We start from the raw sequence: 23,734 nt of genomic DNA on the forward strand, positions 1-23,734 counted from the left end.
AGATTCAAGCCAGCTTTGCTCAGTGCTGATACAGTATCAACATTTCAAAAAGCATAAAGCTCCTGAAAGTCTCGCTACCAACTGCTTCATTAACAAATTACATAGGCATAGAATGACAAAGTGCATGGGTGATTGTAACAAAAGCAGTAACAAAATCTTAACAGGGCTACCTGAGCAGCAGCTTTATTACAATAGCTCTTTCTTCCTCCCATCAACTCTTCTTAATTTCCTGTAGATTAAGACAGGCCTAAACACAAAATGCCACCTTCAACACATTAAGATTTAACATATTCAAAGTATCCTGGAAAGCAGGGATCAATGCCAGCAGGAATTTCACTAAATGATTACCTAGTTCTCAGCCTCTCCATGGACCTTATTTTTCCAGGATAAATAATTTCCATGTGTAGGTAAACTCAGAGATTTTAGCTCATGCTAACATCAGTCTAAATGTCCCTCATGAGGGATTTAAATGAACATCTGAAAGAGAAAAGAGCCTACATTTCTTTAGGTCCTACAGCACAGCTACTTGGTGGTAAGTCAGTTAATATATAGCAATCCCTCAAGTGAATCCTTTAGGACTTTAGGCTTTAGGACAGTGGACTGCGGCAGAATAACATAATAGTTGAGGTTGGAAGGGACCTCTGGAGGTCATCTGATCCAACTTCATGCTCAAGCAGGGTCACCTAGAGCCAGTTGCCCAGGATTATGTCCAGATGCCTTTCTAATAACGCCAAGGTGAAAAATTTCACCACCTCTCTGGGCAACCTGTGCCAGCACCAGTCACCCTCACAGAAATAAAGTGTTTCCAGACAAAGGGTACCTCGCACATTTCAGTCTCTGCTCATTGTCTCTGGTCCTGTCACTGGGCACCACTGGAACCAGCCTGGCTCTGTCTTCTTTGCACTCTCCATTCAGGTCTTTGTATACATTGAAGATCCTCCCTGAGCCTTCTCTTCTCCAGGCTGAAGAGTCCCAGGTCTCTCAGCCTTTCCTTATTGGAGAGATGCCCCAGTGCCCTCATCACCTTTGTCACCCTTGGCTGGTCTCTTTCCAGCATGTTCGCATCTCTTTTGTACTGAGGAGCCCAGAACTGGACACAGTACTGCAGGTGTGGCTTCCCCAGTGCTGAGTAGAGGACAAAGGTCACCTCCCTCAACCTGCTAGCCAATATACAGGGTTTTATCCTCTGATGACATCCCTAATGCAATGGACAAATTGGCAAAGCTTGACCCTATGCCAATTGGCAGTAAATAAGTTTGCATGGAAAGCAGTTTACTGATGTATAGGCCAGTAAGAAATCAGCATCTTAACGCCATTTCAGTTTCTGGAGAAAATTCCTCTAAAGAAAGCCTCAGTATAGGAGATGCCTCTCACTTTTACCTTCATGAAACTACAGCATTGCACATAGCTGTGAAGTCCTTTCACCTCAACCTTGCATCTTAAATGAATGACTGAGAGATAGAGATTATGGAGGGCAACTCCATAGTAGTGCTGAGATCCCTGACCTTCCTCTGAGAAAAATTATATACCTGAACAGAGATGTGCTTAAACAGTAGGCAGTCTGGGTCTGAGAAGTTCTGTTTGCTATTTTATAGGCCAATTCCCTAAGTTCTCATCAGAAGCACCATGCTGAATAGCATGTATCAAGAGAAAAGAATATTTTTGCAACCCTTGCACCAACATTACCTGACTTGACTACTTCTTTTTGAGGGTCTGGCAGACGAAATACATAGTAGATGTAAGAAGCCAGGAGGCAGTTTCTCCCATGCTGGTCTTTGCTCAGGTCTTTGCTGTTGTGGAGACTGTTCACTATTGCAACCACAGATTCAAAGGCAAACTGTGAGAAGTTGGCTGTGAAACAAAGGCAAGAATTAGTCTCAGCACTATATTATACAATATAATTAGGTGAGGGCATTCTTTGTACCAACAACAACTAATCCTACACGCTTTACTTCAATCCTTAACAAATACAGATCTCTAGACAGCAACCTGACCAGATTCAAGGTCTACATAGGCAAATAACCACTCTTCAGTAGACAAGCGGACCTTCAGCTCAATCATTGCTACTCCACTTTGTGCCACATAAAAGTAGACCCTAACTGATAATTACCATTTCTAGTCTTCATGCATTTTGCATTTTGCATAAAATACCTACTCAAAGAACACCAAGACTCACTAGTCTCCAGCTGACAGCTAAATACAAGCTAGCAGGCTTTTTCACAAATCATAGGATTGCAGAATGGTTTGGGTTGCAAGGAATGTTAAAGATCATCTAGTTCCAGCCCCCCTGCCAGGGGGCAGATGGCAGGGACATCTTTCACTTGACCAGGTTGGTCAAAGCCCCTGTTATAGCAGATGACAAGTGTTGTTTACCAATATGAGATAGGAAATAAACTACATCACTCCAAGTGTGCCTTCCCTCCCAAGTTAATACTTGTGATGGGCAACTGGCAGCCTCAGTAACAGAAAAATCCATGTGCATTAATATGCCCTCTCCATTCTTGTGTTCGCCCAATTCTGTCTAAAGATATTTGTACAGAGGATACAGCGCAGTCAGCAATCTCAGTTGCAGGATAAGAGATTTGCTGGTGTTTTCATTGCTAAACAACTAAATTCCAAACAAAGTTAAACCACAGCCCGCTTTTTGACCTGTATTTCCGTACAAGTAAACTACTACAATTTAACATACCTCCCAACCAGAGTCTGAGAATCTTATATGTGTGGGGGGAAAGGAGAGGAGACATGAACTCAGTTAAATCTAACTAAACTGTGTAGTGAAACTGTGTCTTGAGAAGCACAACTCCTTCTGAAGTGGGCTACTCCAAATACCAAACCTGAGCCTGGATATTTAGCAACTCCCCCTCCCTCATTTCTAGGTTGCTCGCACTACCACTTCACGGCCATGCACCAGTAAGCACCTGTCTGGCCAGCTATGACCATGGGTTGAACAGCCAGCTGAAATAGTTTATCTAGTACCAAATGTAAAAACAAGACAAGAGGTTCAAGGCGTGAAGAATTCAAACAGATAATGCTGAGTTTCAATTCCTGTTCCAGTGTAGTCTCTGTAATCTTCTGGTCCATCAGGCGAATGGGGAATGACACCTGACTTTCCAAACAATGGCACAGGGTGAAGAACTTCTCCAGGTGATTGTCCTGCAAATACAGTGCACTTGCAGTTAACAAAGTTCATATAGCTCAGGCTGCTGCTAGCTACGCAAACTTGATTGTCTCACTTGATGGGATGAGAGGAAATGTTTTCACCCTTCTAGCTTGCAGTAGTGGCTAGCCCTAGAGATCAATTTGTAAAGCAGCTGTCACAGCTTTTTGTTTGTTCCTTTTCACCTGGCTGAAATTCAGACTCTGGTTAGATCAGATTAAAAGCAGAAAGGTTAAAGCTCTCACTAGAGTGGTTGCTTCATTTAATGAACAGACTGTTTCTTCTCTCTAATAAAATTCTGTCACATTATAGGTCTATAGTCCCTCTGTCATCACACCTAAATTCCAGCTACATAGAAGTTATGTGCTTTATGACTATATCCTACTTACATTTAAACAGCATGCTGCAAAGGGGTCATAGACCTACTTCAGACACAGGGCTTCTAGTTGTTAGGACATCACTGCCAGGGTTAGCTAGAATGGGTTGATCAGGGGAGGCACTGTAAAGCAGCAGAAACAAAACAAAGCTGCTCTGCCTCAAACCAGTATGCCAATAAGATGGCAAAACTCCAATTTCCTATTACATTTAAATGACCAGAATCATAGAGTTCTCATTCAGTACTAAGCTTGTGTCTCCAAAATACCTGGCAGTGACAGCTAAGCTGCCTAAAGAGTTCTGACAGTGTAACCTGTCCCTAGAGGTAGGGAGGTGCAGTGTTTCTGCAGATGTGGACACATTGTATAAATCAGCCTTGCAGAAATGAAGATGCAGGCTGCAGAAACCAGAACTGTGCCCTGCCAGTGTCTTTCAAGCACAGCTTAAATGGACATTTGCTGATCTGAGAGGACACCAGGCTGCTGTGACTTGCTGCTGAGAGTGCTCATTTTTTCACTTGTACCAATAAATTTAATTTCACCAAAGGACTTAATTCACTGAGGATATCAGGTTATTTGCATAGCCATTAGTTGTTTTTAAACGTATGCGGGCTTAAACATCTCCATTTCATAAACCTCCTAAGTTGGCTTGGATATCTGAATTCTCTTTGAAATGAAACTACAGCTGTATATTGCTTCTGATACACTACCTGAGCGTGAACAGATGAAACAGCTTGCACTGCAACACTGAAAACACCCTTGTGTCCTTCAACCCACTTAATAGGTGGTGTCTGAGATGGAACTTTCTGTAATGGAAAAGAAATATGGGAATCATCATCTTCCTTTTAATGAACAAACTGAAAGTCTGTTTATGTGGAAGTCTATGGGATATTCATGCTATTAATTTCCTTTTAGATATCTGAATTCAGTGCCATACAGAGGAACACAGCTGGGCATCTTCTTGTTCTCATAGACTAGACAAAGAGAAGTTGACACATTGAACAGGGATTTATCTTCTGAGGGGATATATTTAAGGTTAGAAGTTTCCCAGTTAAGGCACTGCCAAAGGCACTCCATGGTGATGTGATGCAGTTTTAACCCTGTGGACAGTTTCCTACTTGCCATATTTACTCAGAGGGCACAGTTTTCTGCTCCAGTAGAAGCACCTGATTCAATTTCTCCTCCCTCTCCCACACAGCCACAAAAAAATGAGCAAATCATCATATGGAAGAAAGCAAATTATTGACTTGACACCCTCTAAACAAATGTATCCCTGATTAGACAATTTACAAGGATTTGCTTGGATAATTAAATTTAAAAAACACAATATAACAACATAAAATAATAATACCACCAGTGACAATAATAACAACACATTTTTCTCCAGAGCTTTCCCCTTTTAAAATACAAAAGGGAGGCACTGTCTACAAACAGACAGCAATATTAGTTTGTAAAACACTTGTGCTGTTCTTCTGCATTAGGCAAATACTATCTATTTTTCTTTGTTACCTCAGGAGAGTGGATCGAATAGTGGAAAGGCAGCTTATCCAATGCAACAGGAAGACAGTAATGTCCAGTTTGAAGACGATCATTTAACAGAACTGGCAGCCACTGAAACAAATGAAGAGAAAACACAGCAATATTCATGACTATATATGATTAGAGCTATTTATCTAATTTGTTATGTACAGTGAACAAAACAACAAATGAGATATTGACCCAAGCTTCTCTGCTCTGATTCAACAGTAATTTCTTTGCATTTTTAATTCACTGATGGCTACTGTAGAAAAATATCCAAGCCTGCTCTACAAACCATCTCGTTTGAAGAAAACAAACCCAGGGCTTTTCATGTGTGACATATATTTTTCTAATAAGTCTTACCAGAAGAATGTAGTAGAGTCCATTCTTTCATTTTAAAAATCAAATATTTTGAATAGACTGAGCCTTGACTTTGAAAAAAGTCAAAAGAATTAAAGTTTTGCTAAGGATAAACTGAACATCTTGGTCATGGTCACCATGAGAATTAAGGACAGAATGATTCACCATAACTCTGTGTTGATAGTTGGACACAATTTTTCTCCTATTCAAGTCTGAAAGAGGCTGTGCATTTGAGTATCACAGGGCAGCAATATTTTGTATTTAGGTGAAGAGAAGCTTGAAAATTAAGTCCTCGTCTATGTCAAGTCTCGCTCCTGAGCTACAAACTAATGTACTTCCTACCAATCCCATTGACATTGGTGGGACTACATCTGTTTACAAAAGGAAGCCCATTTGAAAGGATTCACCGTAAAAAAAATAAAAAAAATACAAACTTCACATCAGGAACACATGGAAAGCACTTGTCTGTCCCTTCTGCTCAATTACTGACCACTGCACTAGGGTGTTTTCAAATCTGAAGTATTATCATCATCTATGCTTTCCTTTTATTTTAAAATCTCTCCAGTTAAAAATATTGATTGATAAATAAAAAGGCCTAAGGGACTACGCTACAATATGTATTTCTAAAGCTAACACATGCTAGTCTCAACAAGAAGATCATGACTGCAAGAGAATTATATTTTACTTTCTAGATTCTTCCTTGGTTTCAATTTTGATGTGGGTAAAAGACACTTTAGAACATAAACAATATGCCATGTAAAACCTAACTGAAAATATTATATGAGTATATACCTCATGTATGAATGTGTTAGATAACAGTAAATAATTGTAATTGCATATGTTTTAGGCTTTGGGTTTTTTCTGCAATAGAATCTAACAAAATTAGGCGATATGCTATAAAGCATCTTTGTTGCAAATATTCAGGTGCATACTTCAGTTTTGTCAGATGAATTCATCAACTTCAAAGACACTTAATGCAAAATTATAGGGCAAGGATGCAACAGGTGCATCTTGTTTCTGTGACCTACTTGTTTTGATGTATTACCATAACCAGAAACGGAATATGTGATGAAATGCTTGACAAGGAAAGAGTCTGTTTGCATAGGATGTAGTTACACACACACACACATATATATACACACACACACTTATATATTGCATGGAACTTACTGAATACCCAAGGAGGGTTTCCACAGATGCTCCTTGCTTTGGCTGGCAGCTGATGTGATAGAACGTGAACAATAGGTGGTGTTTCTCTGTGAGTTTTGCTGGCAGCTTAATTTTCACTTCTTCATAGAAGTCAGGTGACCTGTTTAAAAAAAATGCAAAGCACATTTCCAGTGTGAGACTGAGCAGAAGGCAAGTTTGCCAGTAGGCTTTTATATGCCATGATTCTAAAACTGTATAAATCCTGAATATATATATATACATAGCTGTATTTATGAACTAGCTACAGCTTTGAATCAGCTGGAATCTTTCACCTTTATACTTTCAAAAACATTCAATCTTAATTTTGGGTTCCCACGTATCTATTCTGTAAATCCTAAATCCCAAGTCCACATTCATAAGAATGAGGTCCCTTCAGCTCTTTTGGATCTATGAATTCATCAAAGTGAATGCTGTTACAAGGTTGTCCTGCTGCTTCCTGCTCCTTAATCTTCAGATTAGGAACATTTTCAACTAAGCTCTGAAAAGCTCCAAACACGAAAAGCAATGGTTTCTTATGCAATGGTCACTTACACAAATGCATGTAGCAGTATGAATTAGATACTAGACAGACTGTAAATGTTTAAAATGGATTAGTACCAGCATTGCTTGATGAATTTTATAGGCTAAGAATTAGGTAAAGAGGTCATGACTAATACTTCTCAAGTCATACAAATAGTAGCAATACTTACTTATTATGATATGTGATAGCCGTGTATGTTTCTTGCACAAATTCTGGACCTGAAGATTTCCCAAAAATTACCTACATTAAGAATAAAATAAAGTAACAACAGTCATGTCTAAAGCATCTAATTATCATAATCTTGTATAGATTTTAACGCAGTATCTGAAGGCTAAAAATTAATTTTCAATTTTATCTCAGCACATGGGCACATATGTCTTATTACCAAACACCTTCCCCATACACCATTCAGGATAAAACACCAGGAAAATGGAGCAGACATCATTTCCAGAGCCACTGACTACTTCACATCACATTCTCCTGTCATGCATTAAAAAGTTGTGAATTGCTGGAATAAAGTTATGTTAAGCCTCTTACACGTTATCACATTGCCTTTAACTAAATGCTAAAAAGTTAAATTAAAAGTATTTTTTAGAAGTTTGTTTTTCAGTTGTAGCCTGCTCATTTAGGGTGAGATCCATCTCACTTTACCTTGAAGGGCCAAAGTTCCTTTATAATCAGTGAAGAGAAATAGGCATTTTAAAGGAAGCCCTGGCAGATGAGCTTAGACAAGGATATCTGTGCGGCACAAGTCCATATGCATAGAGATGAAGATTTCTCAAAGCAGAGAGCAGTGCCAGATGAACTGTGACTGTCTTAAGCATTTGTCAAAACCTGATCATAATATGGGCAGAGTTTAAGGAAACCAACAATGCAGTATTGTGTAAAAGATGGTACTACATTTGCATGGCACAGCTCCAGCCCTGGAAGAAACGTGGCTTGGGAAAGTACTGTGCTGATGCTCTGATTTCAGTTCCAGAGGTCATGTGGAGTAAGGCTGTGAAGTATGCACTGTGCAGTATGATAAAGGCTGGTCAGGTGCCAGTCCTTGCTCCAACATATTGTTGGATCAAAGTTCCTCAAAATAGTATTTCCACTCATTTTTTCCCCTTCTAACACAAAAAACCACAAAAGATTTTATCATTCTCAAACAGCTAATTGCACTGTCTGAAAAGTTCCAAAAAAATTCAGGCCGAAGCAGACATCTGGGATAGAACACTTCAAATTGAACACTTGAAGCTTGGTAAAGCTGAAGAGAGGATTTTATAATGAGAAATGTTGAATAACCTGAACACAGGCAGTGGTACCTGCTCTGCTAGCACCAGTAACAGACATTATGTTTCAAACACAGAAAACTCTACCTACACTGCATGATAGTGCACCTGTTCAGATTCAGGCAATGAAGATCCCAACTTCTACCTCCCAGTGTTACACTTGAGTATTTGTGTATACATAGTGCATATGGAGGAGTTACACTGGAAGATAGACTACATCATTCTTGAAAGGTCTCTAAGAATTTACCATTAGGTTTTCCAACACAGCACTGACTTAAGGTGTCACTCTTCTGAAAATAAGGTAGGAAGACTTAGATAAGAGGGATTAAGTCTGCCCCTGTTCCACTTGAGTGCCAAGTCTTCCCTGTTGTGGGTAAGGCCTTGCTTTCTGATGAGAATGACAAGCTTCACAAGCTCTCTAACGTTAGGCTTCCCAAGACCCCACTAGAAACTGGTGTTGGAAAGCACACAGTGAGTTATCTCTTCAGAGGTTCCTCAGGAATGCATGTAAGGAAAAGTCTGCTAAGAAATCTCAGCATTTATTACCGGCATTGCACAGGACGGGTCTTCACCACACATAAACTGGACCTTGATAGTAAGGTTTCTTGCAGAAGCCGGTCGGTTAGCAAAATTCAACCTCTGGGGGTAAACATACAGGAGATTTCTGGAAGAAAGAAAAGGAAGAATAGAATGGGTAAATGGCAAGTATTTGCATTTCAAAATGAAGTGCACAAACTAGCATTTTGCTGATTCCTCTCCCTGTCCTTTAATTCCACCTAGATCATGAAAGATTTGCCAGAACTTCATTTCAAAAGTTAAGTTCTTGCTGTGACACAAAGAACATTCCGTGTTTAAGGTTTCTCACACAAAAGCTATGAAGGCAGTCTTCCTATCTCTTTTTTTCTTTTTTTTTAATATGTAATTCCCAGTTACAAATGAATGAGTATCTCTGCTAGATGTAATGAAAAGAGGAATCTATGAAGAAAGCAGCTCCCTCCTCAGCTGTAAAAAATCAGATTTTGGAAGGGGTAAGGAATTACTCAGACGTGATAAAACAAGTAAACCAGCAAATAAAACCAGCAATTGAAGTTCATACATTCCTGGTTTATAGCAACAAAATGGCATATATTTCCACATTGTGCAAATCAAAAAGTGGTACCAATAACCCGAATAAATACAAAGAAATTTTTAACTATAATTCTAGAAGCTGAAATATTTTTTTAGTAATGAATATGATTAATGCTTTAAAATACAGCATTCTTTGCTGTTTACTAGCTTCTGTACATTGATAGATCACTAAACTTAAAAAGCACCTTTAATTTTTGTGGGGAATTCAGCAGCATAGCTGGTCTTCCAAGTTCAAACCCCAGCAGTTCTGGCAGAAAAGTCAAAATGCTAATGGAAAGCTTTTTCTCCAGTGAAGTGTATGGCAAATCTGAGAGTTCAGCTACATCTGGATTACAGACATTCTGGCATCACAATTATGTCTATTTAATATCTAATTTTCCTAGACTTGTAGAGGATTCTCACTGTCTGTCCTCTGAGTATAAGGAATAAGACTAGTGCTGGTGGAGGCATGCTGGCTTCCAATTAGAAACAAGAGAACTACTCATTGACTTTCACTCTTTCTTTTTGTTTGTGACAGTCAGAAGCTACACACAAAATCTCCCTGTCCTTATCATAGATACCCCCTCAGCACCATTGTCAGCTGAAAATGTCAGGCAGCTTTGGAACATGTTGTCATTAAGCCAGACAGTCCATCTTCCATTTGCTACATCCCAAGACCTGGAAATCTGTGGTTGATTCTCCTTATCGCCATGTCTCACAATGTGACAACAGTCTTCAACTATACCGTCCGAGCTACTCTGGTAAGCAACACACGCTACACGGGCCATGACATGCCTTAGCAAAGAAACTAGCATGTAACTTGCTTTTCCCTTTGTCTGGAATAGTATTCCTGCCTGTCACACTAATGCACTTTCTTCCCTACCTTCTTAAATGCAGTTTCTGCTCAGCCAAATTCTTTCCAAGATGGTATTAGGAAAAGCTAAGTGAAAGAGAGAAATATATTGATAACCTCCACTGAATTATGCTTGGGGAAAAGACATATTAAATGAAGGATATTATCAATATTACATCTGCCAGAGGTGAAGAAATACATGTAAGGGAGGCTGCATAATCCAGTCATTGCTTCATTAATCTGCACCCCAGCAGAAGATGTCACAAATTCATATAATGTCCTTGAGCACTGGGTTTTACATTTAGATGTGACTTGAGATGTAAGATATGTAAAACCACAAACATAGAGCTCTTTGCTGACTACACAACCAAGAAAGTATTATTCCAGCAAGTACTGTACCGAAGAGCGAAAGCTTGCGCCATTTATGCTCAAGCAGTTTTAGGGATCTTGCTTACATGTGTTTTAAACCCATCAGCACTGCAGAACAGAGGCAGATGCTGACTCTGAATATCCTGCAGAGATGAAAGTGATGACTGATTTTTTTAAAGCAGGGAGGTGTGGAGATGATCAAAAGAGGTTCCTTCACACAGGCATGAATGGTAGACCCATTGCTGACCGCTGCACAAACGCTACCACCTGCCAGCATCCATACCCTCCAAAGACTGAGAGGGAGCAATGACAAGGAGCATTTCCACATGTCAGTTAGCAGGGGCGCCAGGGCAGCACATAGTGTTGACTTTTAAATAATAGGACATCTAGCATGCCCATAGGACATGATGAGCTCCAGAAGGCATTGTGTCTCCCTTGAGGCTCTGTGCTGAGCAGAAACCTTCGAACAACATGTCACAGCACTTACTTTTGGTTAGTGTGATTAAACTTCTCCCCTCCCTCCCCTCACAGAAAGTGCAGAGCTCTACCTCCAGAAATAGTCAGATGTGCTTACAAAATGCAAAAAGGCTATTCAGAAGCAATAGTGGTACCCTTTACAAGACGGAAAAAGAAGTGGGAAAAGAATGGCCTCAAGTTTGGGGAATTAAACCATACCAAAAATGCCCAGCATTGTTTGAACATACAGTATAAAAGTAAGTCTAAATCTTCTAACATTCTTGCATGGTAGGTATCTTGCTGTGGATGTGAATATGCCTTGGAAATAATTCCTACAGGTCTCTGGAAAACTCAACTTAGCTTCTTGTAAAAAGAAAAAAAAATAGCACTAGCTTACTCAGTGTACATTATAAATAAATTGTAAATACTTTCAGTTGTTTTAAAAGCTTTCCTTAACAAAATTTTCTTGCTGGTAGTCTCTTTTACTTCCACAGAGCAGACGAAAGAACAAAACTAACATTAAAGCTGAAGACCTGAAGAACAATGGCATAAAACCTACATCATCAGGGTTTTTTTGGAAGGCAAAACACAATATTTATCAGTATATGACAGATTTTAAATTGTATAAAAGTGCTCAGAATGTGAAAGCAGATATTAAGCTAATGATTTTCATAGAGAACTACCAGCTATTCAAGACACAAATTTGGCAAGATTTTTTTTTAAACGCTTTTGTTGCATTTTGAATCATACTTGCTTAAAAGTCTGCTGAAAATAGTTTTCAAGAATTTACTTTATGATGTCAAATTAAAATTAACTGAACCAAAAAAACCCCCTAATTAAACTATTTGCATTTGATCCTTTTTCTAAAGAATAATTACATGTTTCTTTAAAGACTTTGCTTCATCTAGAAGTTTAGACAAAGCCATATTTTATCTAGAGTCTCTGCTCAGTTAACTATACAGAGATCACCATGCCATGGTGGCATGTTTTCCCTTCTGCCTGTATTACATAATTAATGAAGTTTGTTATGAGGATTCAGATGTAATACCTTGTCTGAAAGCATTGTGACAAACAAGCTGCCCATCGAAGAGAGACATGCACTCCCAGAATCCTATTTGTGAAGTTTTTGGTTTCCTTGTTTCTGCTTTGTTGTGCAGTACTTGGCAAAGTAATTTTTATTTCAGTAAAAAACAAAGAAAAATCAGAAAACCTTCCATGAAATCTCTTACTGCTGAGATAGGACAGTAGATGCCCACAGAAGATTATAGGGCTTGGAAAAGAGGAGGCAGCTATTTGCACTGGGATGAAATAATGTACTGAGGCGCAGAATAAATCAAGACACACTCACACCTGTCTGTAGTATCTAGCTTAAGCTGTTTCCTTCACCTGTGCACAACAGTGTAATACTAGTATCCACTTTGTTTACTCTGAAAAAGAAGTTAGAATGCTAGCATCTCCAACCGGCACAAAGCTAGAGCAATGGTCCTGCAGAAGATGCCAGGGAAGTGGTTGTCCCTGTGTAGTTGGCACTGGTGAGGCCACATATCAAATACTGTGTTCAGTTCAAAGAAAGACATTGAGATGCTAGAGAGTGTCCAAAGAAGGGCAACAAAGCTGGTGAAGAGTCTAGAGGTACCAGTCTGATGAGGAAGGGCTGAGGGAACTGGGGTTGATTAGTCTGGAGAAGAGAAGGCTTAGGGGAGACTTTATTGCTCTCTACCACTACCTGGAAGGAGGTTGTAAGGAGGTGGATGTTCATCTCTTACCCCAGGTAACAAGTGATAGAACAAGAGGAAATTGCCTCAAGTTGTGCCAGGGGAGGTTTAGATTGGGTATTAGGGAAAATGTCTTCACCTAAAAGGTTGTCAAGTACTGGAACAGGCTGCCCAGGGAAGTGGTTGAGTCACCATCGCTGGAGGTATTTAAAAGATGTGTAGATGTGGCGCTTAAGGACATGGTTTAATGGTGGACTTGGTAGTGTTAGGTTTATGGTTGGACTCACTGACCTTGAAGGTCTTTTCCACCCTAAATGATTCTGTGATTCTGACAACATTAGCCTACATTGCCTAACTACATTGCTTTTGCTTATCAAATGGAGCATTGGCATGAGCGTGTGGCAAAAAAGCGCCTGACGTGGCTAGGTGATTCTGGCTTGTGGAAAAGGGAGGTGCTTTCAACCACACCATGCAAATACAAGTATTACTTCCTGGACTGGACCAAGTTCCAGACTCTGCTGCTTCATAATATTTGCAAAGCTGCCTCGTCTGACTTTCTGGGGAACCATTGCTGGAGCTCATTAACAGTTACAGTTGGCAACTCCCCTTTCTCACTCCAACCCTGTTTGTTGTCGCAAGGCAACATTTCTGCACTTCTTCCACCTTTTTCCCAATGTATCTAACTAACTGGCGTTAGATTTTATTTGGGTATTAACTGACTGAGTTGGCAGTTTACAGCCTAACACCATTTATGGCATGTCAGTTGTGTCATCACCATGATTCACTAATTAAGATAAAGATTAAGGAAGGCAACTATTCTTCATAGATATTCTCTTCATTATTACAAGCTAGGCTGGACAGATCCTACTTTTGTTTTATTACCAAGACTTTTATTTAGGGTGAAAATCAAAACAGAGCCCAAGAAGCCTGAAGAGATGAAGTATGCTGGGTGTAAACTCTTGCTCAAAGAGTGTAACTGTACAGCAAGCATTTTGCCTAAGGTGGGTGTATGTATTCAACACAGGCACCCCTAGCAACTGAAGGATAGTGTGGAGACACCCAAACTTGCTTTGGGAAATGTACTCATTAATTTTCAGCATGGTGGCTTTGATATTCATGATGTCTGGCTGCAGAAGTTTACCTTGGTGAGAACTATAGGGAGGACATTCTGCGCAGACTCAACCCTCTAGTTCAGCAACACAGGGGTTGCTAATCTTTTCATTTTCAAAAGCAGACCTTTAGACACTATGAGTCTGCACACTGGAGTTGACAAAAGTCACTCCTTATTGTGGCCAGACAATGAATAGGAAAGTTAAAATTCTGTCTCATTTTTTCATTAAAAAAAAGGCATCATTACTGAAGTTCATTTCCATTTCAATTATATAAAAACTAATTCCCCTGTAGAAATGTCTTCATAAATCCCCTAAAAACTGGAGAAACAAAAAAATGCAGGTGTCACCTGTGATACACCCATTTTGAATTATTGTTAGCTAGTTATTACCAATATCACTGCTCACTAGCACTGCTATGCTGCACAAACATGTTGAAGCGCATTCTTTTGATATTCATTTCTTCTTGGAGACTCAGCTGTGACAGACCACTAAGAAGTTACAGGAATTGATCAGCTGCACGCTACTGAACACTATGGTCTCCTTGAAACAACCAGAAAAAAACAAATCTAACAAAAAAAAAAGTGACATAGCCGAGAGTTCATCGTGAAAAAGTACTCAGAGCAACACACTACTGCCTCAGATTCTCAGATGACTCAAATTAACGGTAGAAAGCACCCAGCATAAACATTTACCAAAACTGTTAATCTACTAGGAAAAAAACCCACAGAACAGGAAAGTCAGTGAAAGCTGCTGGGGTTTTGTTGGTTTGGGTTTTTTTTTGGACATTTTAGAAAAATTTTCAAAGTAAATTACATTATATAATTTACATTAGTAAATACATTATAGAACTCTCTGTAGGTTTTTTATCTTGTAATGGCTAGTAAGATTAAATCATCATCTTAACACATAGTCTTTAACATTTAAAAAAATACTCTTAGTTTCTATTTCTGAGAAAAAACACCACAAACTAAATCACAATTATTTTTGGAAATGGATCTGAAGAAATTAAAAAAATATGTTATTTCTTACCTATAAATGGTATGGGGAACGTACACTTCTCTAATTGGGAATTCCAAAATCTCTTTGTGAGGACGATTACGGTTTTCTAGAAATGGCTTCACTGGTAGTAATTCTGGTGTCAGACAGTAACCAAGGTTTTCCGGAGCTGGGGAAATCTCCAGTTTAAGTGTTCCTTTAAAAAAAAAAAAAAATCTCAGCAAAAATATAAAAAATAATCAATATATACTAAAAGAAAAATGAAAACAATACGTGAGATTACATAGTAACAGTGCAAAAATAAGAACTGGCTCTTCCGCTTGAAGATGGCATGAGAAGGAAAGCACAGAAATACACACAGGAAGTAGCCTACACACAGCCCTACAATCAGGTCAATATATAGCTCTTTATGTGTACCCTGTATTGTTTCAGAGAAACAGTAAAGAAAGAAGGAATACTATAGGCTGGGTTGATGTTCTAGTATCTTTCACACAAGGTAATACAAAATTTGTTTGGGAGACAAATAAAAGATACAAGGGCTGACGTCTAATACAGTTCTCTCTCACTACCCCCACTCAGATTCTGCTCTGATTAATCTCTGCCAAAATAGACACCACCCACCAGGAAAGTCAGGCTTGCTGTGGTGAGCAGTTAAACTGTTAATGCCGATAACATTTACACAAGTAAAACTAGACTTTCAATTTACATTTTCTGTTGTGACTTCTGGCAATCAGCAAAAAAGGCAAACCAGCTTAGCACTAAGTTTGTATTTTTTAAGATTCCTCTACAACAGCTGAAGGAGAGTTTCAGCTGTACGTTATGTAAAAAGAAAAAATAAGCTAGTCAGGCTTTTGACAGCGGCCAAACACTATCTCTGCTTCTCTATTTTATTAACTAACACTGACCCAAATACCCAAATAAGATGAAATGTCTACACATTTTCATCTCCCTCTGTAAAATAAGACCCATTTAAAAATATTGCAGGAAAATAGCAAGGACGTCTGAAATTTGCTTCAAGCACTGTCTTCAAACAGTTTGAATAATAACAAAAAATATCCAATAGATACACCGTAAATTAGGGAGGAAAGCAAATAATTTGAGAGTATCAAGCTTATATAAATCTCTATGCTCAGTCATACAGAAAAAACTTTAAAAGCATCTCTGCTCAGGTAGACACTGAGAACCCAGGAAATTCCACACTAGCACATACTACAGACTTAAACCCCAAGTTAATTGTATTTTGGGGTTGGAATTTACAGAACAATTTAGGGAAGAAAAGTACATATATCCTTTTCCATCTGAAAATAATTCTGTACCTGGTAAAGTCTTTATTCTTCTCTGCAAGGAAGATGATCTTTTGAAATCAGCTAAAAATTTTAACAGATCTTCATCACTGAGCCTGTCTCCTTCCTACCAGGAGAAAGTGAAAAATCAGTAACTTTATAATACTACTCCATAACACTGAGAAAGCTTCAGACATAAAGAGTATCCAGTACCTGCTTATACAAGGTGTTGAGGGTCAGAGAGACTGTTTTGAAGTTTGAAACTGGAGAGCTGTCCTCCAAGCTGAGACTTCTCTCGGAAAATCTTCTTCCCTGTAGCAGCACTGCCCTCTTGTCACTAGTGGATCCCTTCCCTTCAAACAGAAATTAAATGAAACATCAACTTGCTTTGTGTTGCTTTGGTACAAAGACCATCAGAATACACTAGAAACCTACAATTTCCTAACAACATCAGAAGATAGAGAGAATACCTAAACCATTCCACTACTTTTATAGTGGAATAGTGGAATAGCAGGACACACCCAGTGAAGTGACATTATTTCTGCTGTAGCAGAAGATTATTCAAAGTTTTAGTTCATAGCTTATAAACCACATTGGTCAATGTTGTTGTCCAATGGTCCTGTGTGCTCTACAAACCAAGACGTTACGTGTTTTGATTGCCCCATACTGCAAACAAATTTTGTAAGTCAAGGGGAGTTTTACTCCTACAAAGCCAGTGCTCAACATGGTCTAAAACATGCAAGAGTGTTTAGCATGCATAAAAATAAATATGCAGAGATGAAACAGCGAGCATATTAATTTATAAGTGTTTGTAGCACAGAAAAGGAAGGCTGAGAAGACGTGACTTTGAATCTGTTGTTCGCTTTTGGTACCAGAGTGAATGACTTTATCTGCTATGCACAGGCCTCCTAAAGAGTGGCTTTGTCCTAGTTAGAAAAGTTAGACAAGTACCATTTAAACCTTCGGTTTCAAGTATTTCTCGTTCAAGTGTTGAAAGGTTGAAGACATTAGTTAGGCTTATGGGAATCCAGGCGAATGGCATTCTGTATTTCCCCAACCGCTGACAAAAGGATTCAGCTTGGGCTTTCAGTTTTTCAATCTTTTCTTTTGTCTAAGACAAACAAAATAATGACCGTTTAAAAAGCAATCAGTTATATTAACGTGACTGTAGATAAAAAATGGAAATAACATATCTGCAGTTCAGTAAATAATTTGAATTCCTATCTCTTACATTTTCTTTCTGTATCACTCAGTTTTTATTTGTACATTCACTTCTTTTTTCAATGATTTCATTTTCATTACAGAAAAGGAGAATGCAGATCTTTTCGCGGTGACCCCCAAGCGTAGATTGAACAATCACCATCAAACATTTGCAGGTTCTGCTTCCTTTGTCAGATACAGAAACAATATTCTGCTGAAAGCAATATTCTAAAGGTAAGAGATGTGTGGAAGTCCTGCAAATGTGTCTGTCTACTCCAGGCAGGTAAATGACCATAAATTCCTTGAACAGAGCTCATATTATCTATGGATGACAGCACTGAACTGGCCAGTACACGTTACAACAAGTTGTTTGCCCATCCAAATCAATTACATGTCTCTGAGGTACAAATATTTCTGCTAACTCCACACTGCATTGTCATCTCCTTTGCTCTCCCTTACCTGCTTTGTGACTCAAGACTTCGTCAGTATTGATTTCTAAAGGGTCAATAATGCAAGTGCACCATACCTTCTCATGACCTCTTCCCATCAGTCACAGACACCAGACTGCTTGCACCATGGATGCATCAATTGGCTCTCTCCCCACTGTTCTTGTGATTCTGTCCTATTCCAAAAGGTCTGCTCTTCCTGTTTCCGTTTGTTTGTTTGGTTGGTTGGTTTTGGTTTTGGTTTTGTTGTGCATGAATTTTTTGATCTAAACACTCTATAATTATTTACTTACCTTGCCAGCCTCACTTTCTTTAAGAACCACGTAGGGTTCTGCACAGTCTCCAATTTCTCCCTGCTGAAGCACTTTTTCTATCTACAAAAAGCAGTAAAATAAGACACTCACAAAGAAAAAATATCACCCAACCAGTAATATGTTGCTTCCTCAGCAATATGGAAGAGCCTGCCTAAATGAGCAATATAGAATCATTAAAACTATCTTTGTGGAGTAACTGGTACTAAACCAGTTACTCCATACTAAAACTCCTAGTTTTCTATTTGGCCTGTTAGAAAGAAGGAAATACGTATGTGATCACACTGTTAATCAGGTATGCATTTTCACGAAAGTCAGGAAAGTAAATACATTCCAAATGAAGTGGTTCAGGCTAAGTGAGTTTCAGAATTAAATAAACAAAATGATGCAAAGTTCACTAAAACAAAGCCAAAGAAACTCCAGAGAACACAATTAAAATTTAAAAAAATGGCTTATTTCACTTTATTTTAAATTTCCCTTAGGCAGAGATAGGAAATTCTAAATATGTAGCAGAACTAGAACACAAGATATCAAAATAACACGTTAGCTTGGGAGTGAGATACACCAGTGGACTCCTGCACACATACCATTAAAACCAATCAAAATTCACCTCAGCTACAGGAAACTCATATGTCAGCTTTAAGAACTCAGACAACAGGCACAGTCAGGAACAGAAAGAATGGTGTTGAAGTAGCACTGTAACATACCTTTATGACTAGGTATATATCCGATGAGGGATAAGTGACAGAAAATACTGCCGATCTTGCCTGACTAGATAAGTCAATGGAGGGTGTATAAGAACGCAAGAATCCTCTCAATGAATCAGGGTTAAGGTCACAATGAAAATTTTCTGAGATCTTGGAAAGGAAAGAATTAAAATGTATTACAAACCAAAAATGCATCAAATTTTATTTTAAAGTAAGTCAAAAGCACTAACTAGAACTACAAAGCAAATAATTGTAAGCATATGACTTTGTCAGAATAAAAAGAATCCCAAATCTGACTGCATGTGTGAAAAGTTGCATGTTTTTGTAAGTTTTCCTAAATTATTACTCCAGAGATAAAAACTCAAGCCAGCTAAACAAAAATACTTTATGCACACTTACCTTTTTTCTTTCTTTTATATCATAGAGAGCCATGCATGCAAATAAAGGTTCAATCTCTATCTCAAACCTATTAAGGAAAGACACACAGAACACTGATTAATACTGCACTCTTATGACTCTGTATTAAAAATAAATAAATAAATAAAAGGGCTATATTTTGACTGGCACTTCCATTAGAAAATAAGGAGAAATATTCAGTTCCAGACCTCCGCTCTCTCAAGGTCTCGAGGATTTTTCTATTAGTGCATTTTATTAGATGATTTCTAGAGGAAAAGAAGGGAATTAAACTGTGCACAATGTATTTTCTAAATTTGTCAGAAAGGTGGTCTCAAATATAAATTAAAAATTACCATATTTTTCTATTTTTTTTTTCTGTTTATCAAGTTCAGCAGCGTGCACAGAGATCAATTTAGTTTGCTGGAAAGATATAATTTGGGCTCATTCCCAACTCCTTTTCATCCTGACAAGTTAAAGACTTCTGTAATGATGGGTAGAAATGGTCCTCTGCTACACTAACAAAGAACAAGCAAGCTTGTGAACACCTGCTGAACAGGACTGTGGTGGTGTAGCAGGGTCGGCAGCAGTACCCTGGTATGAACAGAGAAACGGTGAGCGAGGCCTGTGAAGGATACTTACTTCAGAGTCTGCAGCTTCACCAAAATCCTGTTGCCCAGATGTTCCTTTGGGCGATCTGGCACCGGCCGTATCTCCACTGCATCTTCCTATGATTAAAGAGTTACTCTAGTCATAATTTCAAACAACTGCAAATTCACATACTTACATATAATCTTTATGTGATGTTAAATGAGCTGCTGCTATAGACTAGCACCTTCGCCCACTCAGTGGGCATTTCATCTCTTTAGAGATGAAAGAAAACTGGTTTGTGTTTCTGAGTATTTACACTTCTGACCCCTGTCTGGCATTTACACTGAATATTTACACTTCTGCCCCCCAAGCAAGCATTACAGTGAAGGGTAACACCCTGACACAACCATATCACCAGCCTCAGGCAACACCACGAGTCAAAGTGCAACACCCTGAACGCACGTTCATGCTGGCAGGAGCCCATGGTGACGTGCCTTCACCGCGTTATTATCCAAGGGAGACACATACCCAGGCCACAAACCCCATTTTTTGACTACAGTGCAGCTTTAACCCCAAGCATGCCAGGACAGCCAGCCTCCGAGCTCACCTCATCCACAGCGGGGTAGAGGGCGAGGAGCTCGGCATGCCTGTTGGTGCGCCGCGCCTCCTCGTTCTGCCTCTCGAACTCCTCAGCACTGACATGCCGCAGCAGGTTTTCCAGGCGAGGGTCCGGCTGCAGGCTGCGCAGGTCGAAGTCAGACGTGGTGAGGGTCGTCCTCGAGGTCTCCTCAGGGAGCGCCTGTGCCTGTCGGGACCCCACCTGTTGGAAAACAACAGAATGTCAAGCTGTGGCTTGGACACCGGGCTGTTGCCAAACACCTCCTGCTCTGTTGACACCATTACAGAGACCGTAGGATGCTTTCTTTGGGGAAAGCAGCTATATTTAACTGCTTTTCCCAAAGTGAAGGAAATGTACCTGAAGATTTGCATCGCTGGAATCCAACGTTTCCGATTCAAACATTTGTTTTTGAAGCGTCTTGTGCAAATCTTTCCGGGATCCCTTGTTTTTCAGGCTACAAGTATCTGAATTCCCTTGGTTCCTTCCACAGAGAAGCCCGAGCAAGTCAGGACAGCATGAGGAGGAGTTAAGGGGAAAAAAAAACCAAACAGAGAAGACAAATTTTTTTAAAAACCTAAGTAACTGGGGACATTGTTGAGCAAAACATCAGTGTAGCACAGCTTTTATGCAAAAATGTGACATTTCACAACATTTGTTTTATCACACCACTGCAGCTCTGTCATGTATATTAATACTGGTTTTCAAAGGAAGAAATATTCACATCAGTTTTGCATAGACTGTGAGACTCAGAGAGCATCAAAACCTTGTCTAGGCACAAATTCAGCTCTGAGCTCCTCATCAGAAATGGTGATTACTTCAGTAAACTTAAGAACATGGATCAGGATCACTTATCTCTTGTCTTGCTCTTTGCTCCTCTGATTACACATGAAGGAGCTTACTGATCTTGTCCTGAACCTAGCTGGCATCCCAAGTTAATCACATACAACAATCCACACCTTTCAAACACTGCCTGTTTTTGAAGAGGCCTATCACAACGCAACTCTCTCTGCTGGCAAGTTCCCAAAATTTTGCAGCAAGGTACCAATTTCAAGTTACATTTTTGTGGCAGATGGAAAAAATCAGGAGGTACCCTGAAAAAAAATACCAGGCACATCCAGAGCTCTATTTCTTCCATTTCAGTATGCAATTTGCTAAATCCTGTGATGGCCTTTTTGCAATTGGCCTCCTTGGTTAGAGTATTCTGCTTCATTCATTTCCCTTTCCACACTACTCCTAACACCCTAAACATCGGAGTACTTTCACAAAGATGCCATGATAAGCAATTATTGATCAGGGAGACACCTTTTTATTACATTTTGGGAGTAACTGAATTATATGCTCTGATGTGTTTTAGTTTTAATTGTTTGCATTTTAATCACTTACCAGTTCACTGCAAATGAAAACTAAAGTCATAAAAGAGACAATCCCAGCTCTCCTTGGATGTGACCTTCTTTTGGAACTGCCTTAATCATCCAGAATGAATGTCAGAAATTCTGAATGAGTTTACTTTAAGACATTGGAGCATCCAAAAGAGATTTTGTTGATTTTTTCACTACCTCATGTGGCAAAGAAATGATTAATGGGGAGATTTATGTACCTGAGATCACACTTTCCCTGTGGTGTACAATCTATACTCGAGATGCCCTTCCCCTAAAGTAGTCCTGTAAGATTTATTTATATTGTTCATTTATTGGCAAAGCACAGTTGCAATTAAAAATCCCCAAGAGGCAAACTCTGCTTTTAGTACACATGTCAATTTTATGACGACACACTGAATTAAGAAAATGGGACAAGGAAAAGGCAGGAAGGACAACTGAAAGGAGAAACTGACAGGCACAGGAGCAAGCCTCCCATTCAGCCCCTGGCAAAAACACACGGACCCCTCAGCTCTGTCCAGCCCCTCTGCCACATACCTCTCCACCCTAGGACACGAAGAGCACCTCTGCTCATCCCACCCACTGAGGACTCTTCCATCTCCTCTTCTGAACCTTCACATCCACGAATTAAAGAAACTAACACACTCCTCTCATCCATAGATCAGCAGACCATACACTCAGCAATCTCTCCTATCAATCTTTGTCTCCAAGTAGGCAACTACAATTTTTCTAGCCTTTCTCAAAACAATGGAAAGCTTTCTACAACTTTCTACAACTACTTTTTCTCACTTCTCTCTTGATGTCTTTCTTCCTCCCATATTTGTTTCAAGAACAGTGTCCAAGCATAACATGAGACTCCCAATAACAATCTATCACGGGTTTATGTGACACTGCAGCATCTTTTGCACTGTCTTGTTCTTTGCAATTTTTAATAACTTGCTTGCTTTGTTAGTCACAGTCATCAAAGCCCAGCTGTCCAGCAGGGCCCTTCATCATGTTTACTGCAGATTCAACTGCTCAATAAAGTTTTCAAATGCAAATTTTCCTTACCTGAATGAATGAAATAGTAAAACACATGACAAACCTTTTCACACGTGTATTTCTATAGTTCCACTCACGTCTCTACAAGCACACATAAGTTTTGCAAGTGCAAAAATAGCTATGTTCTATTTTTCACCTCATCTACTTTACTGTTCGCTCCCTACTTGTGCACACAAAACTGCATACTGGCTCTTTGCGGCGCACTCACAACAACACTGTGCGGAAGAGCTAGTGTATGTGCTCTGAGCAGCGCAGGTGGAGAGCCTGCAAAACCCGCTAGCTTTTTGCTAGTGACTCATCGTGCAGCAGTTCTGAGAACTCAATCAATTTCATCAGCACCCCCAGAGGAAGTCTCTTAATAATCCTCAGTGGCTACTCCTTCCCTGCACGAGCTGCACAACTAAACAAAGCAATTCCTTTACAATCACTGGGAGTCAACCTGTCATGCACTGACTGCTGATGTTCATCAGGTCAGGAAAACAGAGTAGCAAGGGCGGGCAGAGGGGCACAACAAAAAGCCAGCAAATGTGCCAGCACTCTATCAACAGCTCCTACTACAGCTTCTCGAGAGCAGGGCGTCAGTGTGGGAGGGGGTGAACAGGAAGCAGTGCAGAAAAACAGAGCTCCCAAATCTCCTTCTGAAGAACAGCAGGGGGTGATGGGGAAGGAGGTCAGCTCCACTACCACGGTGCCTTCCTGAGAGTCTGGGCACAGACACCCCTGCACAGAAAGCAATGACTGAGGCTT

At 39.5% G+C, this 23,734-nt stretch overlaps 1 protein-coding gene across 5 annotated transcripts in view; it reads right to left on the minus strand.

Moving 5' to 3' along the window:
• Positions 1-23,734, minus strand: part of DOCK8 (dedicator of cytokinesis 8) — an 88,822-nt gene that overhangs the window by 39,425 nt on the left and 25,663 nt on the right. For all 5 annotated transcript variants that reach the window (XM_030511936.1, XM_030511934.1, XM_030511933.1 and 2 more), the window contains 17 exons: positions 20,928-21,051; positions 20,559-20,771; positions 20,003-20,088; positions 19,367-19,433; positions 18,968-19,117; positions 18,243-18,323; positions 17,255-17,414; positions 16,517-16,656; positions 16,337-16,430; positions 15,054-15,216; positions 8,959-9,076; positions 7,308-7,378; positions 6,580-6,718; positions 5,041-5,142; positions 4,242-4,337; positions 2,919-3,153; positions 1,687-1,851 (listed from right to left, as the gene is read on the minus strand). In XM_030511936.1, the coding sequence (XP_030367796.1) occupies positions 1,687-1,851; positions 2,919-3,153; positions 4,242-4,337; positions 5,041-5,142; positions 6,580-6,718; positions 7,308-7,378; positions 8,959-9,076; positions 15,054-15,216; positions 16,337-16,430; positions 16,517-16,656; positions 17,255-17,414; positions 18,243-18,323; positions 18,968-19,117; positions 19,367-19,433; positions 20,003-20,088; positions 20,559-20,771; positions 20,928-21,051 (2,204 nt within the window). The remainder of the gene's footprint in view (positions 1-1,686; positions 1,852-2,918; positions 3,154-4,241; positions 4,338-5,040; positions 5,143-6,579; positions 6,719-7,307; positions 7,379-8,958; positions 9,077-15,053; positions 15,217-16,336; positions 16,431-16,516; positions 16,657-17,254; positions 17,415-18,242; positions 18,324-18,967; positions 19,118-19,366; positions 19,434-20,002; positions 20,089-20,558; positions 20,772-20,927; positions 21,052-23,734) is intronic.

Source organism: Strigops habroptila, chromosome Z (assembly GCF_004027225.2).
Source record: "Strigops habroptila isolate Jane chromosome Z, bStrHab1.2.pri, whole genome shotgun sequence".
NCBI lineage: Eukaryota > Metazoa > Chordata > Aves > Psittaciformes > Psittacidae > Strigops > Strigops habroptila.